Genomic DNA, 21242 nt, shown 5'->3' on the forward strand with positions numbered 1-21242 from the left:
GCTGGATGTGGCTCTAGGCAGCCTGGTCTGCTGGTTGGTGACCCTGCACACAGCAGGGGGTTGGAACTGGATGCTCATTGTGGTCCTTTTCAACCCAGGCCATTCTATGATATGTCTGTTTTCATAGGGGCTTCTGAAGAGTTCTGTTCCCACAGTCTAGATCTGGTCAGATGGGCCACTTGTGCTGAGTGTCGCGTGCTTATTCAGGACATAGAAATGCTGTTTAGGAAAAGAAAAAGTAGTAAGGGTGCACATCTCCCTAATTCAGTTTGTCAGCCTCCCTAAGTCAGTTTGTTTTGTGCTTCTAGGTTGTAAATGCCTTCTGCCAACAACAAGATGCTGAGATGAAGGGGAAAGTTCTGACTCGACTACAGAACATCACAGAGCTGCAGAATGTGCTAGGAAAATGTTTGTCAGGTGAATGTGGAATATTTCTATCTGTATGTTCTGGGCCTCAGCTCTGTCATGTAATGTATTGTCTCCCCTTTCGTGGGGACGATGAAAGATGGGGTACTTCCTCTAGATGTGTATTTGCCTGTATTTTCTCATTCAGGATCTGAGTCAAACAAATGTCTGTGTTTTGGCTCTTTCAGCAACCCCTGGCTATGTCCCACCACCTGCTACTTTTGATTCTGAAGCCCCCGAAGGTGTACCATCTATTAATGCTGGTGGTCCAGCGAGAAAAAAAAATGGTAAGGAAATCTTGTAATGCTTAAGGATGATGGGTTGGTGATGTTGGGTTGGACCAGCATGTTGCACTGGACCTGTTGTGTGAGAGTAATTAAGGCAGAAGGAAAGTTATGATTATGTTCTGCAGACTGGTAAGCTCAGATCAGACCAAGAGATTCCTGAGCTCAGCTCATATTGCCTACCAAAAAAAAAATCCATCACATGGGTCACAGTCGCATGGGCTCATATGGTTTCCACACCAATTTCACCCTACTTTTTGGTTTTGCTCAGCCAAAGTAAATAGTTTGCTGCCACTAAGGAGGGGAAGGTTTTCCAGTTCTTTACTCGCACTCTGAGCTGCCTTATTTCATATCCTTTGTGGTTACATAGTAAGCTGCCTTGGCTGCTTACTTTTGGCAAGGTGAGTTCTTCACTGTTTTAACCTATTTACTGTCTGTACCCAGTGGTCAGGCTCCCTGGAAACATTTGCTGGAAGTTTCCCCAGGCATTCCCTTCTCTGAGTTACTTATGAAACTGAATAAAGCCAATTTTTAAAGGATTCTATAGCTGACTCCATGTGAAAAGTGCACATTAAGCCCTTCTCTTTGCTGCTTCTCCTCTAACAAGCTTTCTGTCCAAGAATGCACCTGTTCTTTCATCCAGTTCTTTAAGGGCTTTTGGTGTAAAACTTTATATGAGGCTTTTTGGATATCTGGATCTCTAGGGGATGCTGGATTCCTTTTATCAGTGTGATACCAGCAGCCTGGCAGCCCTGCTTCTTTCCAACAGTCTGCATGTCCATGTGCTCAGTGATCTTTTCCAGTAATGGAGGACAAACCCAACAGCCTTAATTTTCCTGAATCCTCCTTACACCCCTTTACATTCGTGGGGATTCCATTGGCAAGCTGTCAGTCCCCAGAGGCAGCAGACAGAGTGGCAGGAATGTTGCACTGGAACAACTTTGGAACCTTGAGTGAATGTTTCCTTGCCCTAGTGACTTACTGGATGCCCATGTAGTCAAGTACATTGTGTACACTTAAAGAAACTACACTGATTTCAAGTAATCTTTGTGCTACTGTGTCAGATGTGAGTCTTCCCTCCTTTGTCAGCAGTGAGGTCCTTTGCTGGGAATTAATTGAGATGTTCTGCTGTTGGTACAGCATCCCCATGAGTCCCATCAGTAGCTGTTTGCCCTTTTCCAGGTCCTCTGCCTTTGTCACTGCTGAGAGACAGCAATGCTAATTTTTTGTTCAAGCATTTTTTAAGATGATGACCCACCATTTTGGCAATCACTGCATAACATGTTTACAGTTCTGTGAGAAAAGTGAGACTTGCTTCAATTTCTTACTGTGATTTTACTTCATGAAAGAGGAACTGGTTGAAGAGAGAGTCCCAAATGCATTTGGCTTTCTTTTGGACTGTGACCCTGGCTACAGGTGACTCACAACCTGTGTGTGTTCCATGCTTTCTTAGGACTCATTGAAGTACAACCTCTGCTGTTTTCCTGCCTTGCAGCACTATTTGACACACTGCAACCTCTCTCTTTCCCCCTCCTCCCCCCCCTTTTTTTTTTCCTCTCCTGAATTTGCTGTTTTCTTCAAGGAAAGAAAAAAAAGTCTGACAGCAGCAAAGCCTGCAGTGCAGAGCATACTCAGGCAGATGAAAGTTCTGATGGAAACCAGCCTGATACTGAGCTCTCTGAGCTGGAGAAGGTAGGTACATACTTTGCAGGAAAGGTAAAGGGAAATGAAATAAAAACAAAAGCTTTGAAGTACTGCAGGCAAGTGCAGTTCCTAGTTTCAAGTCAGAAATTGATGTAAATCTGGAAAAATACAGACCCCTGTAAGAAAATACATACCTCTGATTCAGTCTCTTTTTTTCTCATTTTTTAGTTTTTTCTTGAGGTATTTGATCAATATATTCATCATAAAGCATACTTAAAATGACCCATTTTCTTCACACACTAGGAGCTGCTCCCCAAATCTATCAACAAATGGATTGTTGGATCTTCTTTCTTGTTCTTTGAAGCAAGCTCTTATCATTATGCCCAGAATGCACAATCTGTGCTAGCTGAAGGAGAGGGCCCAGGGAAGTGTGCCTGGCTTTGGACTCAGTATCCCAGATGCTGGGATCTCAGACATCCTTCAAGGCACAACTACCACTACACTGTTACTAATGACTGATATTCAGAGCCTATTTTACCATTTTTTTTGGTCCAGCAAATATGCTTTTCCTGTCTCCGTTCACTGTACAGCTATGAAAACTGAGTCAAGTACCATAACAAAGTCACTTAAGTTAAGATGAGCGAAATCTTGGGTAGTTCTGGAAATTAATGGATGTAAAACCTTTTTTTAGCTAACAGGAGTATTGGTCCCAGACAAATGCATGGATGACAAAATCCATAAATCCTGCATGATCCACACCCTGCTCACGTGGCAGGGTTACATGGAGTGAATCTCTTAGGAATGCATAGATTTGGGGCCAACAAGCAGTATAGCATGCCATGGTTTACCATCCTGGTGTTTATCAGAGATAAAAACATTTGTCTCTTATGGTGCTTACGCTGTCTTTCACCAGTCCAGGATGAATTTCATGCAGCCACTGTTTCATAGAAAGCAGATAGCAAAGATTGTTCTGGTTTCCTATATGTTATTTTTTCCAGAAAATGTTTAGTGGCCTGTACAATCCACAATGAAGATGCTTCTGATTGTGGGTATTCATCTCTGCTACCCGTTGCAAATTGTTCTTAGTCTTGTTTCATCTTTGCAAGAAATACAGAGGACTGTGTAGAAGAAATAGGTTTATTTGAGCTAGAAAGTGTTGCAGGTTGCAAGCTGAGTTCTGCCATTCATTTTTCAGAGTGCTGCTGAGAGAGAGACAGGAAACCCTCTGGCACAGCTGCAGAGTTATCGCCCCTACTTCCGAGAGCTGGACCTGGAAGTGTTCTCTGTACTCCACTGTGGGCTGCTGACAAGGTCTGTCCTGGACACAGAGATGCACACAGAGGTGAGTGCAACCAGTTTTGTGTTACTGATTGCCTCGCTGTGGCCTTGGCCTCTCCTGCTCCATTAAAGTGAAACCTAAGTAAAGTTAATATTGTGTATCACAGAACCTTCCCCTTGGGATGGGAAGTAGTCCAACCCTCTCTGCTGTGAGCAAGTTTGCCACCCACTAGATATAAGGAAAAAAAGATATAGCATATATAACTTTATGGAAAGAGAAAAGCTTTAATACTGAACACTGCTGAGGTATAGCATGTTAAAAACACTATGAGAGGGCCTGCCCATTCCAAAGAATCTATGACAGCAGAGTCCATGTTGCAAAAAGGCAGCTGTCTCAAGTCATTGTTAGAGGGGAAATGGTGCAAAAACGAGACTGGTGTCATGGATGTTTGCCATCTGGAAGCTTATATAAAACTCTGCATTACTATGGAGATGGAGAGCAGAAGTACTTAATTTTGTTTGACTCTTTGTAGGCAGGCTCAGTCCATCTGGAGTCTAATTTTGTTATGCAACCATAGGATTAGTAAAATGCAAAAAGGTTGTGACAGTGTGGAGTGCAGCCTGCCCTGCTCCAAGGACAGCTATCACCATGTGTGCAGGGTGCAGTAAGGCTACGTGAGAAACCTCCTGGCACATGTGGCATTATTTCAAATGATTACCTGAGAAGAAATCATAAATATCTAATGGGTGGGAGCCAAGTGGATGGGGCCAGGCTCTTTGGTGGTGCCCAGTGACAGGAAAACGGGCAAGTGTCACAAACTGAAATGTAGGAAGTTCCATCTGAACACAGGAAAAAATTCTTTACTATGAGGTGGCAGAGCACTGAAACAAGCTGTCCAGAGAGGTTGTGGAGCCTCCCCTGGAAAGATTTAAAACATCCCTGGGCACTTTCCTGTGTATCATACAGAACGTGCTTTAGCAGGAGCTTGGACCCAGAGGTTCCTTCCAGCCCCTACAATTCTGTGATTTTGAACTTCAGTGTATAAACACGTTCTCTCTCAGTAGCTGGGTGTTACTGGAGTTGTGTTCAGAGCACCAGATCCACCTTGTGCTTTGAGTAACCAGAACTGATATCCCATCCCTACAATGGAAAGGGCAAAAGCCTAGCACCTACCAAATTGCTCCCTGGCAGAGGTTAACTAAGCCAAGGAGACATAACTGGAAATTGAGGGAGTGAATGTCAGCTTCAAGGCACTACGATTAGGTGCTGAGTCCTGGAATTGACTTTTCTTCCTTGTAATTGCAGGCTAGTGAAGTTGTGCAGCTGGGGCCTGCTGAGCTCTGCTTCCTTCTGGATGACATGTGCTGGAAGCTAGAACATGTGCTGAGCCCAGGCCCCACTAGGAGAGTGCCCTTCTTCAAGGTGTGTCCAGCAGCAGCTTGGTGGGCCGTGACCCGGGCTGGCAGAGCTCATCAGTGGCTTCCAGCCTTTCCTGACTAAATGTTTTTCAGAAATATATTCACCTTGCAGTTGAATGGCAGTCTGTCTCCCAGCTGTGTCAGAGCAGCAATTGCCTTTTCAAAAGAAATTACTGTACTGCATCACTCACCAAAGTGTTTGCAGCATCTAATTCTCTCCATGTCTTGGGAGAGTGCATGCAGCTGAGGGAAAACCATGTAGCCCAAAACTCAGGTGGCACTTCTCCCTGCCCAACTTGGAGAAACTGGCTCTGCTGTTCAAGAAGCAGCTCAGCTTAAGCAGACAGAAGGTGTTAGAATCAATTTTCTGTTTTTTATTTTTTTCCCCTGTATGTTTTCATATTCTTTAGAATAACACCTTCAGTGCAAGGAGTCCTTGGTTTTCTGGGTGATGACTTCTGAAGTTATTATCAAGTAAGACTGAAATGACTTTAAAATTTTGGTTTGCTACAGGAAAAAGGCAACAAGGATATTGGTTTTTCCCACCTTTGTCAGAGATCCCCAAAGGAAGTTGCTGTGTGTGTAGTCAAGCTTCTAAAGCCACTGTGCAATCACATGGAGAACATGCACAACTACTTCCAGGTCAGCGGGCAGCGATTTAGACTCAAAAATCATCAAGTTTTGTTGCCTCCAGAAATATTTTTGGTTTTATTTGTGGGGTAAAGAGAGTGGCTTTGGTGTGTTGCAGGGTGTTTTAAGCACTGAGTTGATAGAAATGTGTTCTTTCGCCGTTTTCTTTCCCTGGACTAGTATTTAATGAAAAATTTGTTCTGCATTGAAGACAGTTATACCAAACCAAGGTGTGGTAGGTGAATCAGGACTGGACATCCAGGAGTACCAGCTGATGTCCTCTTGTTACCACCAGCTGCTGCAAACTTTTCGCTTGCTGTTTGCATGGTGAGTTTAAACCAAAGGGTCACATAAATGAACAAAGTTTGTGTGCTCCCTCCCTCTCATGTTCCTCTGTAGTGTTTGTACCCAACTGATGACCTACCAGTCTTGCAGAACTGCACTCTGCTGTGTCTGGAGACATTTAAATGCTTTGTCATTGACTCCCCTGAACAAAGCCAGTGATTGAGAGTGAATGCAGAACAGTTGGAAGCACAGAACAGGCCAGTGTTCAGTGCATTGATCCGTGTGATTTTTTGGATGATGACTGGCATAAGTAGAATACTGCCACCCCATTCTGCATGGGGATCTTGGAATTTCTTGCCCAGCAAGCCTCGTGCTAATTTGTCACTGCCTCAATGTTGAGCAATGAAAGGATTAATTTTTTTCACTGGAAATAATGGATGTGCATTTCACTGATGAGCTTTTGCTGCTGATGCTCTTGAACCAGATTCTGAAATGCCAAACTGTAATTGTACCTTCACTCTGGATTTAACTTCTGCGTCTGTTAACAAAATTCAGGGTAGCACTGCGCAGTTTTGTTTTTTTTTTTCTGAATCCTAATTTAGATCTGAGTGTGGAAAATGGTTTCCTTTGGTTGTGCTTTGAAGGTAGGAGCAAGTGTAAAAAGAGCAAGAGAAGGAAGCAGCAGAATGCAAATCAACACGCCTTTGGCACTCCCTGAACTTTGAATGCTTTGTAAACGTTAAACTTTCTTCAGAATCTAGCAGAATTTTGTAGGTTTTCTTGTTTTCTAATCAAACTGAACAGTTGTTTTATGTCATGTGTGAAGGTAAGCAGCTGATGATGCCTCTTCTGCTTCTTACTGAGGTGTGTCTCTCCTGTTAGCCGCTGCTAAAGCCATAGAGACCCCGATGGCACTTCTGGCTGTTTCCAAACTGATCATTTTCTCATTACGACTTATGAATTTGTTGTTCTTTAATCTACCCATCTTGTAAACCAAAGGACTCTTCTCTCTTTGTGCACCAGCAGCTCAAGATGAGTTTACCCTCTATTCCATGTGAACAGTAAGATAGTTCTGTCTTGGTATAAAACAAGCAGACATATACTGGGGGCTAGATGTCCACCAGCCCAACTGTAACTTACATTAATGTTTTGTGAATCTCTCATTTGTTGGCAATCATGAATTATCTTCTGTGTTAAAGGTGCACTTGATCTTTACTGTTATCAAGCCCCTGTGTTCAGTGTGAAGATGTAGAGCATGGAGCCAGCACTTCCAGAATTCGTAGTCAGAGTGGATAATTTCACAGACAGTGGTAGTTCAAAGAGTTAATGAAGGTCTTGATGAAGGTCTTTTCCTTCCTGTTAGGCTTCTGCTTACTGCTTGAGAGCTGACTGCACACCTCACTGCATTTGCACAGCAACTGTCAATAGGCATCCTCTATTTTTCAGATCTGCATAATATTGTTTGTATATATATGGACTTGTACTTATGTGGAAAGATGTTTTTCCTTCCAACCTGGATCTGAAATCCGTGCACTGTAAAGTGGGTAACCTGTGTACACGAGGTTTTACATTCCCTGGAAAAGACAAACCATAATGGACAAAGCTAGCAGTTACAATCGGCTTTCGGTTTTTGCGCCCCCTATAACTTCCATGTTGCTGAGCTCTTCTGGTGTATTGGCTTCTTTGCATCAAACATCCCTGTTGCAAACATCTGCTCAGATATGCTTTTCTATGCAGTATCTCTCCTCCTGTTCTGGTGCTGAGCTGGACTTTTTCTACCCTCAGGAATGGTTTTTCTCAGCATGAGAATTCCAACTTGCTGAGGTCAGCTCTCCAGGTACTTGCAGACAGGCTGAAGCCAGGAGAGACGGAGTTTGTTCCTCTTGAAGAGCTGATAAGGTACAGTCAACGTTTCCCAAGCTCTGAAAGTGATAAGATTTCAAGCATTGTGTATGAGTGTGTGTTCAGGAGCTCTCTTAGGGCTCTGAACACCTCTGAACAGAAAGGTTTGCATTTCATTTGAATGGCAGTGCAGTCAAAGCTGATAAAATGAACTGCTGGATTATAAGATAGGCATTAGTCTATGGGGTGCATGTGTAAGCATGCTGTGTGAAACTAGCAGGTCAGTAGGATTCACAGAAGGAACAGATGGGTTCTGAGCAGTTAAAATGTCTACAGGGCACAAGACAGAAGCAGTGTATAACGATGTTGCTAAGCTTAGAGCAGCTAGGGCTTACAAGAGGTTTCTCAGTCATTGACTTTTTGTCTACTGCAGGTTGCTACCCTTTCTTCAGAATGGAACTGCTACAAGTGCTAGGCTAGGGAGACCTTGGATCTTGAGCCAGTCTGTTGCTGGAGATTACCCTATCTATGCTGTCTTCACCTTTTTGCTTTCCTGTCATTCTGCAGTGAGAGTTTCCAATACCTACTGAATTTCCAGCAGAGCATTCCCAGCTTCCAGTGTGCGTTCATCCTCACTCAGCTCCTGATGGCCATCTCTGAAAAACCAATGACTGGCTGGAAGAGAGAGAAAATGGGTAATGTGTGAAGAGCCTTTTCTCCTGCATTAGTTTTTGTGCTGTTCTTTTTTTGTAAATCTTGTTCTTTTTTTGTAAATCAGTCTGCAAATGAACAGTTGTAGCAGTTAGCAAAAGGAACTGCAGTAAGTCTATTGGGAGCTCTTTGGTACTTGTTTTGCTGTGCCTCAGTCTTATGCAGAAAGGCAAACTCCAGCTCTTTTGGTTAGTGCTTTTTGAAATTGGAGCCTCACGGCTTTTAAGAGCTCTGTGAGTAAGTTTGCTGTTCAGTTTAGCTGCTAATGATGGAGCTGATCACAGATGTAACTGGTAAGTACACGTAGCTCAGTTTGTTGTGACAGTTCATTTCCAAGAACGTGGAAATAAACTGTGCAGGTAGAGCTCTTACTCCAGAGTGGAGGGAGAAAAAAATTAGCGACAGCTAACTGTGTGCATCTCAGTCAAGAGAACTGGCCTTCGTAGGGATTAGGAGCAGGACCGTAAGAAGAATCACCTTCAAGAAGGTGAGGCATAGGCATCCTTGCAAGGAATATACAAGAAAAGTAGTTTGTCTCCACTTGTAATTCTTTATTTCAGTGTATGATGAAGATGGTCTCCCCTCTCAGCTGTACTTGTCATACTGCAACACCTCTAGAATTTGTCTTTCTCAGATACCCACGGCCACTCAATGATAAATTCCCTACTTTGATGGGATTTTTACTGTTTTAAACTGTCCCACGTTGGAAGAACTACCCACAGACCGTGTCAGGGAATAACCCGTTTTTACTAATAATGTTCTGTTGGTAAGCATTTCTGCAAAAGAGAAACAAATTCGTTAGGAGTTGTGAGTAACCTATAAACTTCAGTTAACAGTCATGGTTACAAAGCTGTGGCCAAAGCAAAAAGTCACTTGTTATTGGAATACAGTTTTAGAAATGGATGCCCTAAGGGTGGCATATTGCCTTGTTTAAATATTTGGCTTTAGGAGCTACCAAAGACCTTATGCTTGACCTAAGCTGGAGGTGGATGGCTTCTGATGAAAGTGAGTATTCCAAACCAGGAGCATACTGGATGTGCACATGCTGTTGGTCACAGAACAGTTTGGGTTGGAAGGGACCAAACCATAGTTGTGCCTCCTCCCTCTGCCACGGGCAGGGACAGCTCACATCAGACCAGGCTGCTCAAAACCTGGAACACTTCAGGGATGGAGCATCCAGTTTCTCTGGGCAACCTACAAACCTGCCTCGCAATGGATAACTTCCTCCTTATGTCTAGTCTCAGCCTCTTTCAGCTTGTGACCTTACTGCTTTCTGGGGAAAATGCATTCCATCTTCTCAAAGTTCAAGCATACTGAAGGGTAATGATGCTGTGATCTTTTGGCAAGCCATCTGGATGCATGGCCTTTTTATGGAAGAAGGAAATTGTTTTGGATTCTTGGGAAACAAAACACATTCGATTCCTTCTGTAACTTATTCCTTACCTTTTCCAGCTTCACTAGCAAAGCAGTTCCTCTGCCAGTCATGGATGAAGCCTGGTGGGGATCGCGAGAAGGGCAGCCACTTCAACAGTGCACTGCATACTTTGCTCTGGTAAGACTCAAGCCTTTGTAAAAGCACATTAAGACACTGTGGAACCTTTTCTCTTAGTTACTGGTGTTGCAGAGGAACAACTCCTCTTGGTCATAATCCTCATACTTAGGCAGTTTGGCTTAGCACACTGTTTCTACATCACTGGAAGACGGTGCGTGATGGGAAGAATTCTGCTGGTCACTGGCCATAGAAGCACAGAATCACAGAATGGCCCGGGTTGGAAGGGACCTCAAGGATCATGAGTCTCCAACTCCCCTGCCACAGGGGGGGCCACCAACCTCCCCATTTCACAGCAGCCCAGGCTGCCCAGGGTCCCCTCCAACCTGGCCTTGAACACCTCCAGGGATGGACGGGGCATCACAGCCTCTCTGGGCAGCTGTTCCAGCACCTCACCACCCATAGTAAAGAAAGCACGCTTGGACCTTGTGTTAGCTGCACTGTAGCTTGTCAGTGTACATCAGCACATGTACAGATGTGTGTGAAGGCATGTGTGAATGTGTGTCTGGACCCAAGCTTCTGGTTTTGTTTTCATAAAACTGAACACAAATCCACTCTCACTAAAGGCGAGGAGAACAGGGCTGAGTCTTAGGTGAGACAGAGTCATGGGATGGTGAAAACTGGAAGGGATCTCTGGAAGTCACCTTGTTTCAGTTGCCCTTCTTCATCAGAAGAAAGCAGGCTGCCCTGGACCAAAAGAATTTATGACCTTTGGAAGAAGAGACAGGCAGGTCAAGGAGACTACAAATGTGCATTTATGCTGGGAGGAAATCAGAAGGGCCAAAGCCAAGCTAGAGCTTAACTTGGCCACTAAAGTGACAGGCAATAAAAAATGTTTTTGTAAGTACATAAACAACAGAAGGAAGATAAGGGGAGTCTCCATCCTTTATTGGATGTGCAGGGAAGCATGATTATGAGAGATGAGGAGATTGCTGCTGTGCTTAATGCTGCCTTTGGCCTCATTCTTTATTAGTAGGTAATAGTTCTCAAAATAGCCATCCCATGAGCTGGAAGACAGAGACAGGGAGCAGAAGGAAGCCTTTTGTATCCAAAGGGAAATAGTAAGCCACCTGCTGCATTGCTTGAACACACACAGATCTGTGGGGCTGGACAGGAACCCAAGGGTACTGAAGGATCCTGAAGATACTCAGCATAAGAATGAACCAGGCAATTTTAGGCTACGTGCTACAGGCAGTGTAAAGTTCAAGAGCTTGCTGTGTTATTCTGTGTAATATTTACTAATGAACTAAGCTGGTTTTGGATTCAGTGTCTACCTGGAGCACACAGATGACATCTTGAAAGCTATAGAAGAAATCTCCAGTGTTGGTATTCCTGAGTTGATCAATTCTGCCAAAGATGGGTGTTCTTCTACGTATCCCACACTGAGCAGGTAATTACCTCAGTAGACATCAGAACATCACAAGGTACACAGGGACATTTTCTACTTGATTTACATTTATTTTCATATTTTGTTGTCTGTTATGTAATAATTTCATCTTAGTGCCACTGCAGGCAACTCTGGGCATTCCTAAGTATTTTTGGCAGTCCATAATAGATAAGTAAATAATTATTAGCTTTAAGTTGAGGTGATAAATCCTTGTGCATTGATGCAATGTTGAGCTTTTATTTGCAAGCCATTTCACATGAAGAATGAGCTGTTGTCTGTTGTTGTGTGTGCTACTCCTTTACATGCCACTGCAGTGATAGAAAGCACACTAAAAGTCACCTTTGGTGACCTGGGGTGGCTGAAAGCACTCCTGGGTTAATATGTAGTTTGCAAAAGCTCCATACTTGGATTTGGGTGATTCTTGCTGCCAGCACAGCAACTAAGAAATGTTGCTTACATAGGGATAGACAAAATTTGTGTGTTTTTGAGGTACCAAACTCATCTTATGCTATGAACTGCAGACTTGTGTGCTCCCAGGGCTACAAAGAGGAAGAAGGTGTCTGTGTAATTTATACTGGGGAACTGGTAGTGACTATCCAGCATTCTCCATCTGCGTTGAGTGCTTGGGCAGTACCTGCTTATGAGCCCTAGGCTTAATCTCCTGGGATTTCCTACTAAGAAGGATGCCCAATGGGGCAATCTCTGAGTTTCCAAGCTGTTTTAGTGATGAGTTTATCCAGATGCTAGTGGATGGCTTTCAGTTTTGCTCTCTCTTTCTTCACAGACAGACATTCCCAGTTTTCTTCAGAGTAATGATGGCTCAGCTTGAGAGTTCTGTGAAAAGCATCCCAGCTGGGAAACCATCAGACTCAAGTGAGGTAGGAAAACAGATGCATTGGTATCACAGAGGGGAGAAGGACCTAATCTAAACTGGGTGGTATAATAAAGATGTACAGCTTGTAAAGGAATCTACTGCTGAACGTGGACTGGGAAATGCAGTCAGAGAGGTTCCTTTATCAGCCCAAACTGATACACAGGTTAATATGTGACTAGCATCCTTTTGTTCCTGCTTTCCACCATCTAAAAATCCAGTAAATCTATCAGAAGCTATGAAGAGAAAACAGGTAGCAATCCACAAACTAATATGCTGTGCAGGTGGTCTGCACACCTGTGTGGCTTCACAAAATTATTTTCCAACCTAAAGCTTCTAAAAACAAAGAAGTGGTATTAATGCCAGAGGAAGATAAATATGAATACAAATGTGCATCTGGCAGCTGTCTGAATTCTTTATCAAACTCAGCTTAATTCTGGGGATTACTGATGTCCTGGATGGGCCACACAGCATTCTACATGTATCCTTTCTGTGCAGAATTTTTCCTGGCCCCTGGGCAGCCTGACCTGGTGAGGGGCAACCAGCCCATAGCAGTGGGGTTGGAACATGATGAACTTGAAGGTCCCTTCCAACCCAACCATTCTGTGATTCTGTGAACTCTTAGCATTACAGGACGTGGGGGTCCTGATCATGCTGGCATTGCCACTGAGTGCTTTTGCTGTGACAGATCTTCCTGTGGTAAAGCTCTGTCCCTCTGTCTTCAAAATAACTGCACTTTGAGTACAGCAAACACGGTGAGAGCATTCAGCAAAGTGAGAGGAAATGCACATCTTGGGTTACTGTCCCCTTGCATCCCATCAGGTACAACTGGAGAAGCTGCTGAAGTGGAACATTGCTGTGCGGAATTTCCACATCCTCATTAACTTGGTTAAGGTGAGGATCTGTGGTGATGATGATCTGTGATGTCTCTGCTTTTGCCTTGTGATGCCCAGCACATCCCAGTGAACCTGGGTTTATGAGCACATGAGAAAAGTGTGAAGGATGATGTACTGGCAGAACAACCTGGAGGTGGGAAATAAAGGTATTACAACCTGTGTACAAGGGTTTCCATTTTAGCACTCTGATTCTTACAGCCTGCACTTCTTATAACATAGCTGTCACAGAAATGGTAAGTCTGTACAAAGAGAGAAGCAGGCTTTTTCAAGTACAGCTTATGAGTTCTCTTGAATTGAGCTGGATTCTTCTGTAATAGCAGCACTCTCTGGGGCCCTATTTGCACTCCGTTCTCTCACAGCACCAGTCTTCTAAGAGCATGAAAGCATAGAGCTAACTCGGTGTTTTTTCTGCAGTCCATAGCAGCACCATGGTAACATCTCAGCACTTGCTGACACCTGTGTGCTCTGTCAGTTCAAATGCTCACAAATTCGTGATAGAATCAGTAACTGGCAAAAAAATGTAAATAAACATGTACAAAAAGGAAACCCTCAGCAGGGCTGAGACCACCTATTCAGATTCTTTCTTTGTTCTCAGACCACAGCTGTGTGATAACTGGTGCCTTCTGCCAGCTGGCACCAAATTAATGCACAAGCTTCACTGTTTCCTGTGAAAGACATTCTTTTGCACACCTCAGTTTTGCTTTGTCTGCTCTATGGCTGCTTGCCTATCAGCTGGGCAGGATCTGTCAGTTTCCAGGCTATTACGAACTTCAGAATCACTGAGATGATTTTGTGCCATCTGCAAAAGGTCTGCCTCCCTGCTCTCTTCAGATGGCTGAGTGGCCATCCTGCAAAGCACTTCTGTCTGACAACCATTACATTTCATGCACTTGCACCGTGCTCCCTGTCAAAAATTGAGAATGGATTTTGCCTTGAATAGGTGCCACGTGCCAGCAAATGGCATGCAACAGTGAGCTATTTTTAATTGTTTGCTGGGCTTGCATTGTTTCCTTCAGATTTGCAGACTTATCTGACTCTTTAACTCTTGTCCACGTAGGTGTTTGACAGCAGGCCTGTACTCAGCATCTGCCTGAAGGTAAGTAAGAACTCCACTGAAGAGAGCTGCTGAAGCATCAGCTTTTCTGAATAGTCGTTTCCAGTGCAGCAGAGCAGTTACTGCATTCTCTGGAGGGAGCACACGTACCTTTGCATTTTTATACCCTTCCACTTACTGTCCTTGCATGGCTCAACCACAGAGAATTTGCTGCAATTGCCAGTACTTGCTGAAGCCCTTCCCCCTCTCTCCTTTTCCCATGGTACTTCAAGGCAGAGTAAACAGCACGACAAGCAGGTCTCCCTTGGAGCCCAGGAAGACCGTGCATCTCCCTGCAACTCTCCCTCTTCTGACTAGGATTTCTGTAGTGACTCTAATTCTGTTTACTTAGATTCTATTGCCAGTTTGCTGGTAAGACCAGGGTTGTGTGTATGTGTTTTTAGTCTGCCTTTTCAGTGATTCAAATGAACCTCTTACTGAGCCTGTATATTTCAGAATAGTCTTCTACTGAGTAAGAGGAGTCTTCAGAGTAGCTTGAAAGAATGTATGGCTATCTTACCTGACTTCCTGGTGATTCTTTGAGAAGGAATTTAAACTTGCCTTTTAAAATATTTGTCATTTTTGGTAGTATGGCCGTGTCTTTGTAGAAGCATTTCTGAAGTTTGCCATGCCTCTCCTGGACCACAGCTTTAAAAAACATCGGGTAAGTGCTTTGAAAGGAGAACTGTCTGCTCTCAGTTGGGAAGCATGCCCAATGCTTGCTGTAACACGTTGGCCTAACACTTGTGACACTTAATGACCAACCTGTCTGATGTCTCTAGCTGTGCTGTGCCTTGCTTCACTAGCCTGTCCAGTGCTCCCTTAGCAAACAATGTTTTCCAGCTTGCCAAGAACCTTTGACAAAGCTGCATGGCTTTGCTGATAGCAGAGGAAACCCTTTCAAACTCCTCCTTCTCCTTCAAATACCATCACCACAGAGGTGTCCCTGACAGAGTGGGAAGGTCACATTCAGCAGGTCAGGTTGGTGAGGATTTGCAATCTGGAGGGACAGCGTTTTTGCAAAAAATTCTTGCAACTTTGGGTAGTTCAACATCTGTGGGTGCAGACCAACCTAGGTGCACCACACCATAGACAAGAACAGTCTGAGGTCCCTTGCTTTGTTGCAAGGCAGTGCCCGTTTGTCAGTGAGACTTGGTTTTTGGTTAGCCTCCACATTTCAACCAGCTCTCTAAGAAATGACCATTTCTATAGCAAACTTGAGATCTGTTCTCCAGATATGTAGGGATTTAGGTTATCAGGAAGGATACCTGCTGCACGATAGACAGGGCCTCATAATTCACTCAGTAGAATGGGTTGTTGCCCAGAGTTCATGCTGGAATTGTTTCAAATACCACAATCTGACAGTATTACGTATTTTCCTTCCAGTTCCCCTACTTTAGAAGGTTGTACTTAGGCAAGATGTGACAAGATTATCTTGATCCTAATTGCCCCTAATTGCTTTCATTGATAGGTTATGATGTGTGGTCCTTTAATTGCCACATGCACAGTGCAGTTCTCCTATGGCTCATCCTGTTCACCTGATGATTCCTAATTGTACCTCTAAAAGGTTTCTTTAGTCTAAAACTCTTACACTAATTCTTTAAGTCACTTGTGGGACAAAATGCTTTGACAATTATTTACTGGTCTATGTTTTTATTTCAGGACGATGTGCAGAGTTTGCTGAAAACATTGCAGCTGAGTACCAGACAGCTCCACCACATGTGTGGCCACTCCAAGGTAAGTTCCAATTGTTCCACAAACTCCTCTTGTAAGCACGTTTTATTCTTTTCCCTGGTTTTCCAGGGCACGGCCAGGTTCTAATTGCAGTCTTACATGTGTCAGTTATAGCAAAAGCTCTGAGAGGAGGTGAGATAGCCACGGTCAACAGCCAGAAAGCTGAAGTATTTGATTTGGAAGCTGCTTAATTGGATGTCAGATCAGGTTAGCATACCCTATTCAAAAGGAAAGTTATCTTCTGTTGTTGGCATGTGCAAGAGAGTTTCTGAACACACAAGCCAAGACCCTGGAAACCTGGTATAAAGTACAATTGCCAGATTGGTAATGTGTGAGAGAAGCCACGGCGAAGATCACCAGCCTTGTGAGCCAGAACAAGGAGACAACCATACTCAAAATCCCCTCTAGGTGTCGTCTTGGTTTGTTATGTTGATGTTAGAGGAGAGGGCAAACGGAAAGGATTGTGCTGGTGGCATCCAGCCAGTCTGCCAGCCTCTGTAGTGAAGTGAGGGAAAGAAGGAAGGAGGACTATCGCCCTGCTTGCAGTGTGGGCAGCCAGTGCTTGTCCCAAGAGAGACAATCACGGGGGGAAAAATGCTGTTAGAAAAAACTTTACTTGTGCTGCTTTGTTCCTTCCACGTTCCTCAGAGGCCCAAGAACACATTTCTGACAAAAGCTTTTCCAAGGCAGGTAAAGGGAAAAGACCATAAAGCATGGCTCCACGAGGCAGATTAGATTTGCTAGCAGTTTAGTCCAGAGCTGGCATCAGGAGCAGAAAAGTTCAGCTGAAAAGCAGAACACACCATTGCAGCCTAGCAGAGAACCTGTCCAGTCAGTCTGGTGAACTGGAACCTGGCACAAACCCTGGAGATGCTAAAAAGCAATTCTCGTATTGGAAACTGAAATCCTCATGCCTACTTTAAAGTCTCAGTTCACTGTGTGATCAGGATAACATCACTGCAGTTTCAGTGTTGTATTTGTCTTTGCACTCAGCCAGGATGTTCAAGTGCCGTTTCCTGTGGTCCCTCTTAGCCTATAAGCACAGTCACTGAATACTTCTGTCTCACCAGTGTGGTCTGATCAGGTCTCTGTGCCAAATGGTTTGGGGAAAACAAGAGAAGGAGAATTTCTGGGGTCAGATTTTGGCAAATGAGAAGGTGCTTTGTTGAGACTTCAAACTGCCTGCAGGCAGTGGGACAGGTTCCAGTCCCCAGGGAGAACAGTGACATTGGCAGTGTCATTACTGCAGTCGCTCCTGGGTAGGTTCTGATTGGTGCCAATGATTGCCAGCTCCTGCCTGTACTCAGACCAGAGAACAGATTGCTGTTGTTACTCTGGTGGTACTTCTCTGCTGGTAGCAGACGAAGGAAGGCAGTGCCTCCCTACCCTCATGTGTTGAACTCATCCAAGATATGCAGTTAATCTGATTTCAGACTGCAGCTAATGAGAGGATCTGATGCTAGAAGGCTGCAAAGTACTCTCATGAAAGAAAAATATTCTTATGCACAACGTAGTTGTTTATGGCTCTCTGTTTCAGCAATGACTCCGTGCTGTATTGCACATCCAAGCCTTGCAGGAACAGACTGCTCAGACAGGCTTACTCACCCACAGCTAAATCACACACACTACCTGGCATAGCTGCCCTTCCTCAGCTGCTTTGTGCTTACAGCAATTCCATCTCTTCCCTCCTGTTCCAGTCCTCCAAAAGCCCGTGTTTCTTTGTTCTGCACAAGATGGCTTTTGAGTTCGTACTGCATCCCACACATCTAATGTAAAGGAGCTGTGTCAGGCACTGAGCAAGAAGAGATTGCCATTGCAGTGGTTTATTCTACATCTTTCTCATTTCTTCTCTGTGCTTGGCAATCTGATGTGATGAGCTTGCAGCTATCAGCAAGTAGCTGTGTCTCTTCCTACGCAGGTGGTTTGGTGCTCTGATGGCCGTAGCTCTGCTTTTTGCTGTGCATTGGCACTGTGCGGCTGTTCATTGCTGCCCTGCAGAGATGACTGCTATTTCACCAGCAATAGCTTGCTCCATCCCACTTGTGTAGCCATGGCCTGGGCTAGCACTGTTCCCTGCAGCTGCTACAGCAGAACATATTTTGCCAGTGACATTCTCCACCCAGCCTGGGCTTGTGGAGCCTCAATGTGCCTAGGCACTCAGCCTAGGCACAAACCAACCAGACCCATTCTGCTGTTTTCAGATTCACCAGGATCTCGGCCTGACCAACCACGTGCCTTTGCTGAAGAAGTCCCTGGAACAGTTTGTGTATCGTGTGAAGGCAATGCTAGCTTTCAACCACTGCCAGGAGGCCTTCTGGGTGGGCATCCTGAAGAACCGAGACCTGCAGGTGAGCACTGCTGTGCTGCGTGGGCACCGAGAGCTGGGGGACAGTGCTCACCTTGTGCAGACTGCAGCTAAGAGGCCACGTGAATCATAGAATGAATCACAGAATGGCCTGTGGTGAAAAGGAGCTCAGTGCTCATCCAGTTCCAACCCCTGCTGTGTGCAGGTCACCAACCAGCAGCCCAGGCTGCCCAGAGCCACATCCAGCCTGGCCTTGAATGCCTGCAGGGATGGGGCATCCACAGCCTCCTTGGGCAACCTGTGCCAGTGCCTCACCACCCTGTGTGTGAAGGTGGCTGTTACGTCTGTAGCAGAGCGGGAAGTACTTGAAGTTGGCCGGGTTCTGCACCTCAGGGTGCCGGCCCGGTGCGGCCCATCGCACTGGTGACTCGTGCTGTTTGCAGATAAGGGCGGGGGTCCCTTTGCTCGCTGCCCCATCGAGGCTACCGAAACGCTTTCACATCCTGCCCACTCAGCGCCGCTCTTCCTCCCTCCGCTCAGGGAGAAGAAATCCTGTCCCAGGCTACCGCAGCTCCGGAGGAGGACTCGGAGGACTCGGCGGACGGCGGAGCCGAGGTAGGGCCGCCCACGGCTCCGCGCCGCCCGGCCGGGCCGCCCGCTGCCGCCTGAGCCCGCTGTCCCGCAGGAGCCGGGCGGCGCGGACAGCGACAGCGACAGCGGCGGGGCGGGGCGCTGAGCCCGCGGGGGGGCGGGAGGAGGAGGAAGAGGAAGAGGAAGAGGAGGCGGCGCGCATGCGCGGGCGGCGGCGGCGGCCATGTCGGTGCAGGAGGACCCGGTGCAGCGAGAGATCCACCAGGACTGGGCCAACCGCGAGTACATCGAGGTGATCACCAGCTCCATCAAGAAGATCGCCGACTTCCTCAACTCCTTCGGTGAGGGCCGCGGGGTTTGGGGGGGAGGAGGAGGAGGAGGAGGGGGAAGGGTCCGGGCGGGCGGGCGCTGACCGCCGCTCCCGCAGACATGTCGTGCCGCTCCCGCCTGGCCACGCTGAACGAGAAGCTGACGGCGCTGGAGCGCAGGATCGAGTACATCGAGGCGCGGGTGAGCGGGCGGCGGGGCGGGGCGGGACGCGGGGCGGGCGGGGGCTGAGCGCTCGCTGTCCCCGCAGGTCACCAAGGGCGAGACGCTGACGTAGACGCCGCCGGAGCCCCCCGCGCTCCCCCGCCGGCGGGGCCGCGTTGCCGGGGCCGCGGAGTGCCGCTGGGGGTCCGGCACAGCGCCCGGCGATGCGCATCTCCGTCTCCTCCTCCTCCTCCTCCTCCTCCTCCTGTCCGGGAGCTGAGTGGCAAGAAGCGAGAAGCCGCCCCCCGCACCGCCCCCCCGTTTATCGCAGTTCTTCAGCGGGCATCCGGATCCGCAAGCACACTGCTCTTGTTGAGTGTTTCGTTGGGAGACCGCGGGGTTGGCGGCAGTAAAAGTCTTGTTGCTTCCCAGCAGGCTCGGTACATTATTCTGCAGCTCCTCGTGGTGCCGATGTGACACCCAAATGCCTTGTATTCCCCTTGTTATCCCCCTGCTGCCAGCCCCGACCTCAGCTGGGTTGCTCCCTAGAGTGCATTCTACCTTAAGGTTTCCCTGTCTGTGGGAAGCTTTGCTTTCTGCTCTCAAAGCAAGAAGACTCCTCTAAGCCATCTCAAAGCTGCGTAGCCAGCTGTGGGTGCCCGTGGAGGCAGTAAAGGCCAGCTTGGGTGGGATCCTGCCCAGGTGCCTGGCACCCAGCCCAAGGCAGGGGGTTGAACCTATGGTATCCTTAAGATCCCCTCCAACCTTCTCCATTCTGTGACGCAGCTTGCTGTCCGGTCAGGCTGCACATCCCTGCTGCAAGGCTGCCAGCTGACAAGACATGGGGTGCTGTGCTTGGGTGCGTCAGAGGGTTGACACACTGCTGTCATGCAGCAGGGGCAGGCTGAAGAGCACCCAGCTCTTCTTGGAGAAAGCTGCATTGTGGCCTGTGGATACCAGAAGTCCACCTGTGTGCTGTTTGTGCTCATGGATGGGCTGGAGTGGAGGCTGCAGAGAGCTTTGTGGGGGTGAGGTGCTTCGAGTGCACCTGTGTGGAGCCCAGTAGTGGGAGTTACAGACCTCCAGAGGTCCCTTCCTGCCTAAATTCTCATAGCATTCTTCAGCCTAATGGGGTGGAAGACAGAGTATTGCAGATATCCCTGGATCGAGGGCTGAACCTTGCTAACTTGTTGGCTTGAGATCCATTGCTTACTCTGCTTCTCAGCTGACTGTGCGCTGTGTCTCTGCCTGCTCTCTGGCAGGCTCTGCAGTGGTTCCCCCTTCTGCCAACCTGCTGTTTCCAACAGCAGCAGGTGCTGCTGTGTGTCCAGAGCATATTGCTGTACATGCGTTTTCCCTGCCACAAGTGTATTGTAGCAGCAGATGAACACATGCTCTGTATCCTCAAAGCACACTTTCATTTGGCCCTGGGAGAGCTGGGTGCTCAGGCAGCCTTGCACCTCTGGTTGTTAATGCTCACAGTCTTGTCCCAGAGCCCAGCAGAGAGGAACAGTGAGATATACAGACTGAATTCAAAGTTGCAATCTGATCCGAAGCACATTCTAAGGCACATGAGGTGTGGACCAGGAGCTCTCTAGGTACTTCTTGCTATCAGAGCCGTGGTGTTAGGCACTGTACTTTGAGGAAAGATAGGAAAGAAGGTCTGTAAGAGAAAATAATCTTAAACGCTATTGAATTTAACAGAGAACTGCTGTTTGTCCCTGCTAAATGCCCAGCTCTGGGAGGCTCTGAAGGTGCAAGGAGGTGGTGTCCGCTTCCCTCTGGGTGCCAAGGCCCTGGCAGAAGTGCTCTCCCAAAGAGAGGGCTTGCCCTGCCTGCTGGGCACA

General features: G+C 46.7%; 2 protein-coding genes across 3 annotated transcripts in view; both read left to right on the forward strand.

Annotated features, from left to right (window-relative positions):
- Positions 1-19133, forward strand: part of FANCD2 (FA complementation group D2) — a 44648-nt gene extending 25515 nt beyond the window's left edge. For both annotated transcript variants that reach the window (XM_052679287.1, XM_052679288.1), the window contains exons 26-44: positions 309-417; positions 594-692; positions 2272-2381; positions 3529-3675; positions 4918-5034; positions 5544-5672; positions 5872-5987; positions 7731-7844; positions 8355-8482; positions 9951-10050; positions 11315-11437; positions 12219-12312; positions 13128-13199; positions 14259-14297; positions 14884-14958; positions 15957-16031; positions 18230-18376; positions 18874-18948; positions 19019-19133. In XM_052679287.1, coding sequence (XP_052535247.1) covers positions 309-417; positions 594-692; positions 2272-2381; positions 3529-3675; positions 4918-5034; positions 5544-5672; positions 5872-5987; positions 7731-7844; positions 8355-8482; positions 9951-10050; positions 11315-11437; positions 12219-12312; positions 13128-13199; positions 14259-14297; positions 14884-14958; positions 15957-16031; positions 18230-18376; positions 18874-18948; positions 19019-19069 — 1920 coding nt within the window. In that variant the 3' untranslated portion in view covers positions 19070-19133. The remainder of the gene's footprint in view (positions 1-308; positions 418-593; positions 693-2271; positions 2382-3528; positions 3676-4917; positions 5035-5543; positions 5673-5871; positions 5988-7730; positions 7845-8354; positions 8483-9950; positions 10051-11314; positions 11438-12218; positions 12313-13127; positions 13200-14258; positions 14298-14883; positions 14959-15956; positions 16032-18229; positions 18377-18873; positions 18949-19018) is intronic.
- Positions 19113-19826, forward strand: BRK1 (BRICK1 subunit of SCAR/WAVE actin nucleating complex). The gene is made up of 3 exons (XM_052679347.1): positions 19113-19265; positions 19352-19434; positions 19502-19826. The coding sequence occupies exons 1-3, from the start codon at positions 19148-19150 to the stop codon at positions 19526-19528; spliced, it is 228 nt and encodes a 75-aa protein (XP_052535307.1). The 5' UTR covers positions 19113-19147; the 3' UTR covers positions 19529-19826.
- The last annotated feature ends 1416 nt before the right edge of the window (positions 19827-21242 follow it).

Source organism: Tympanuchus pallidicinctus, unplaced genomic scaffold (genome assembly GCF_026119805.1).
Source record: "Tympanuchus pallidicinctus isolate F22 unplaced genomic scaffold, pur_lepc_1.0 scaffold17, whole genome shotgun sequence".
Classification (NCBI taxonomy): domain Eukaryota; kingdom Metazoa; phylum Chordata; class Aves; order Galliformes; family Phasianidae; genus Tympanuchus; species Tympanuchus pallidicinctus.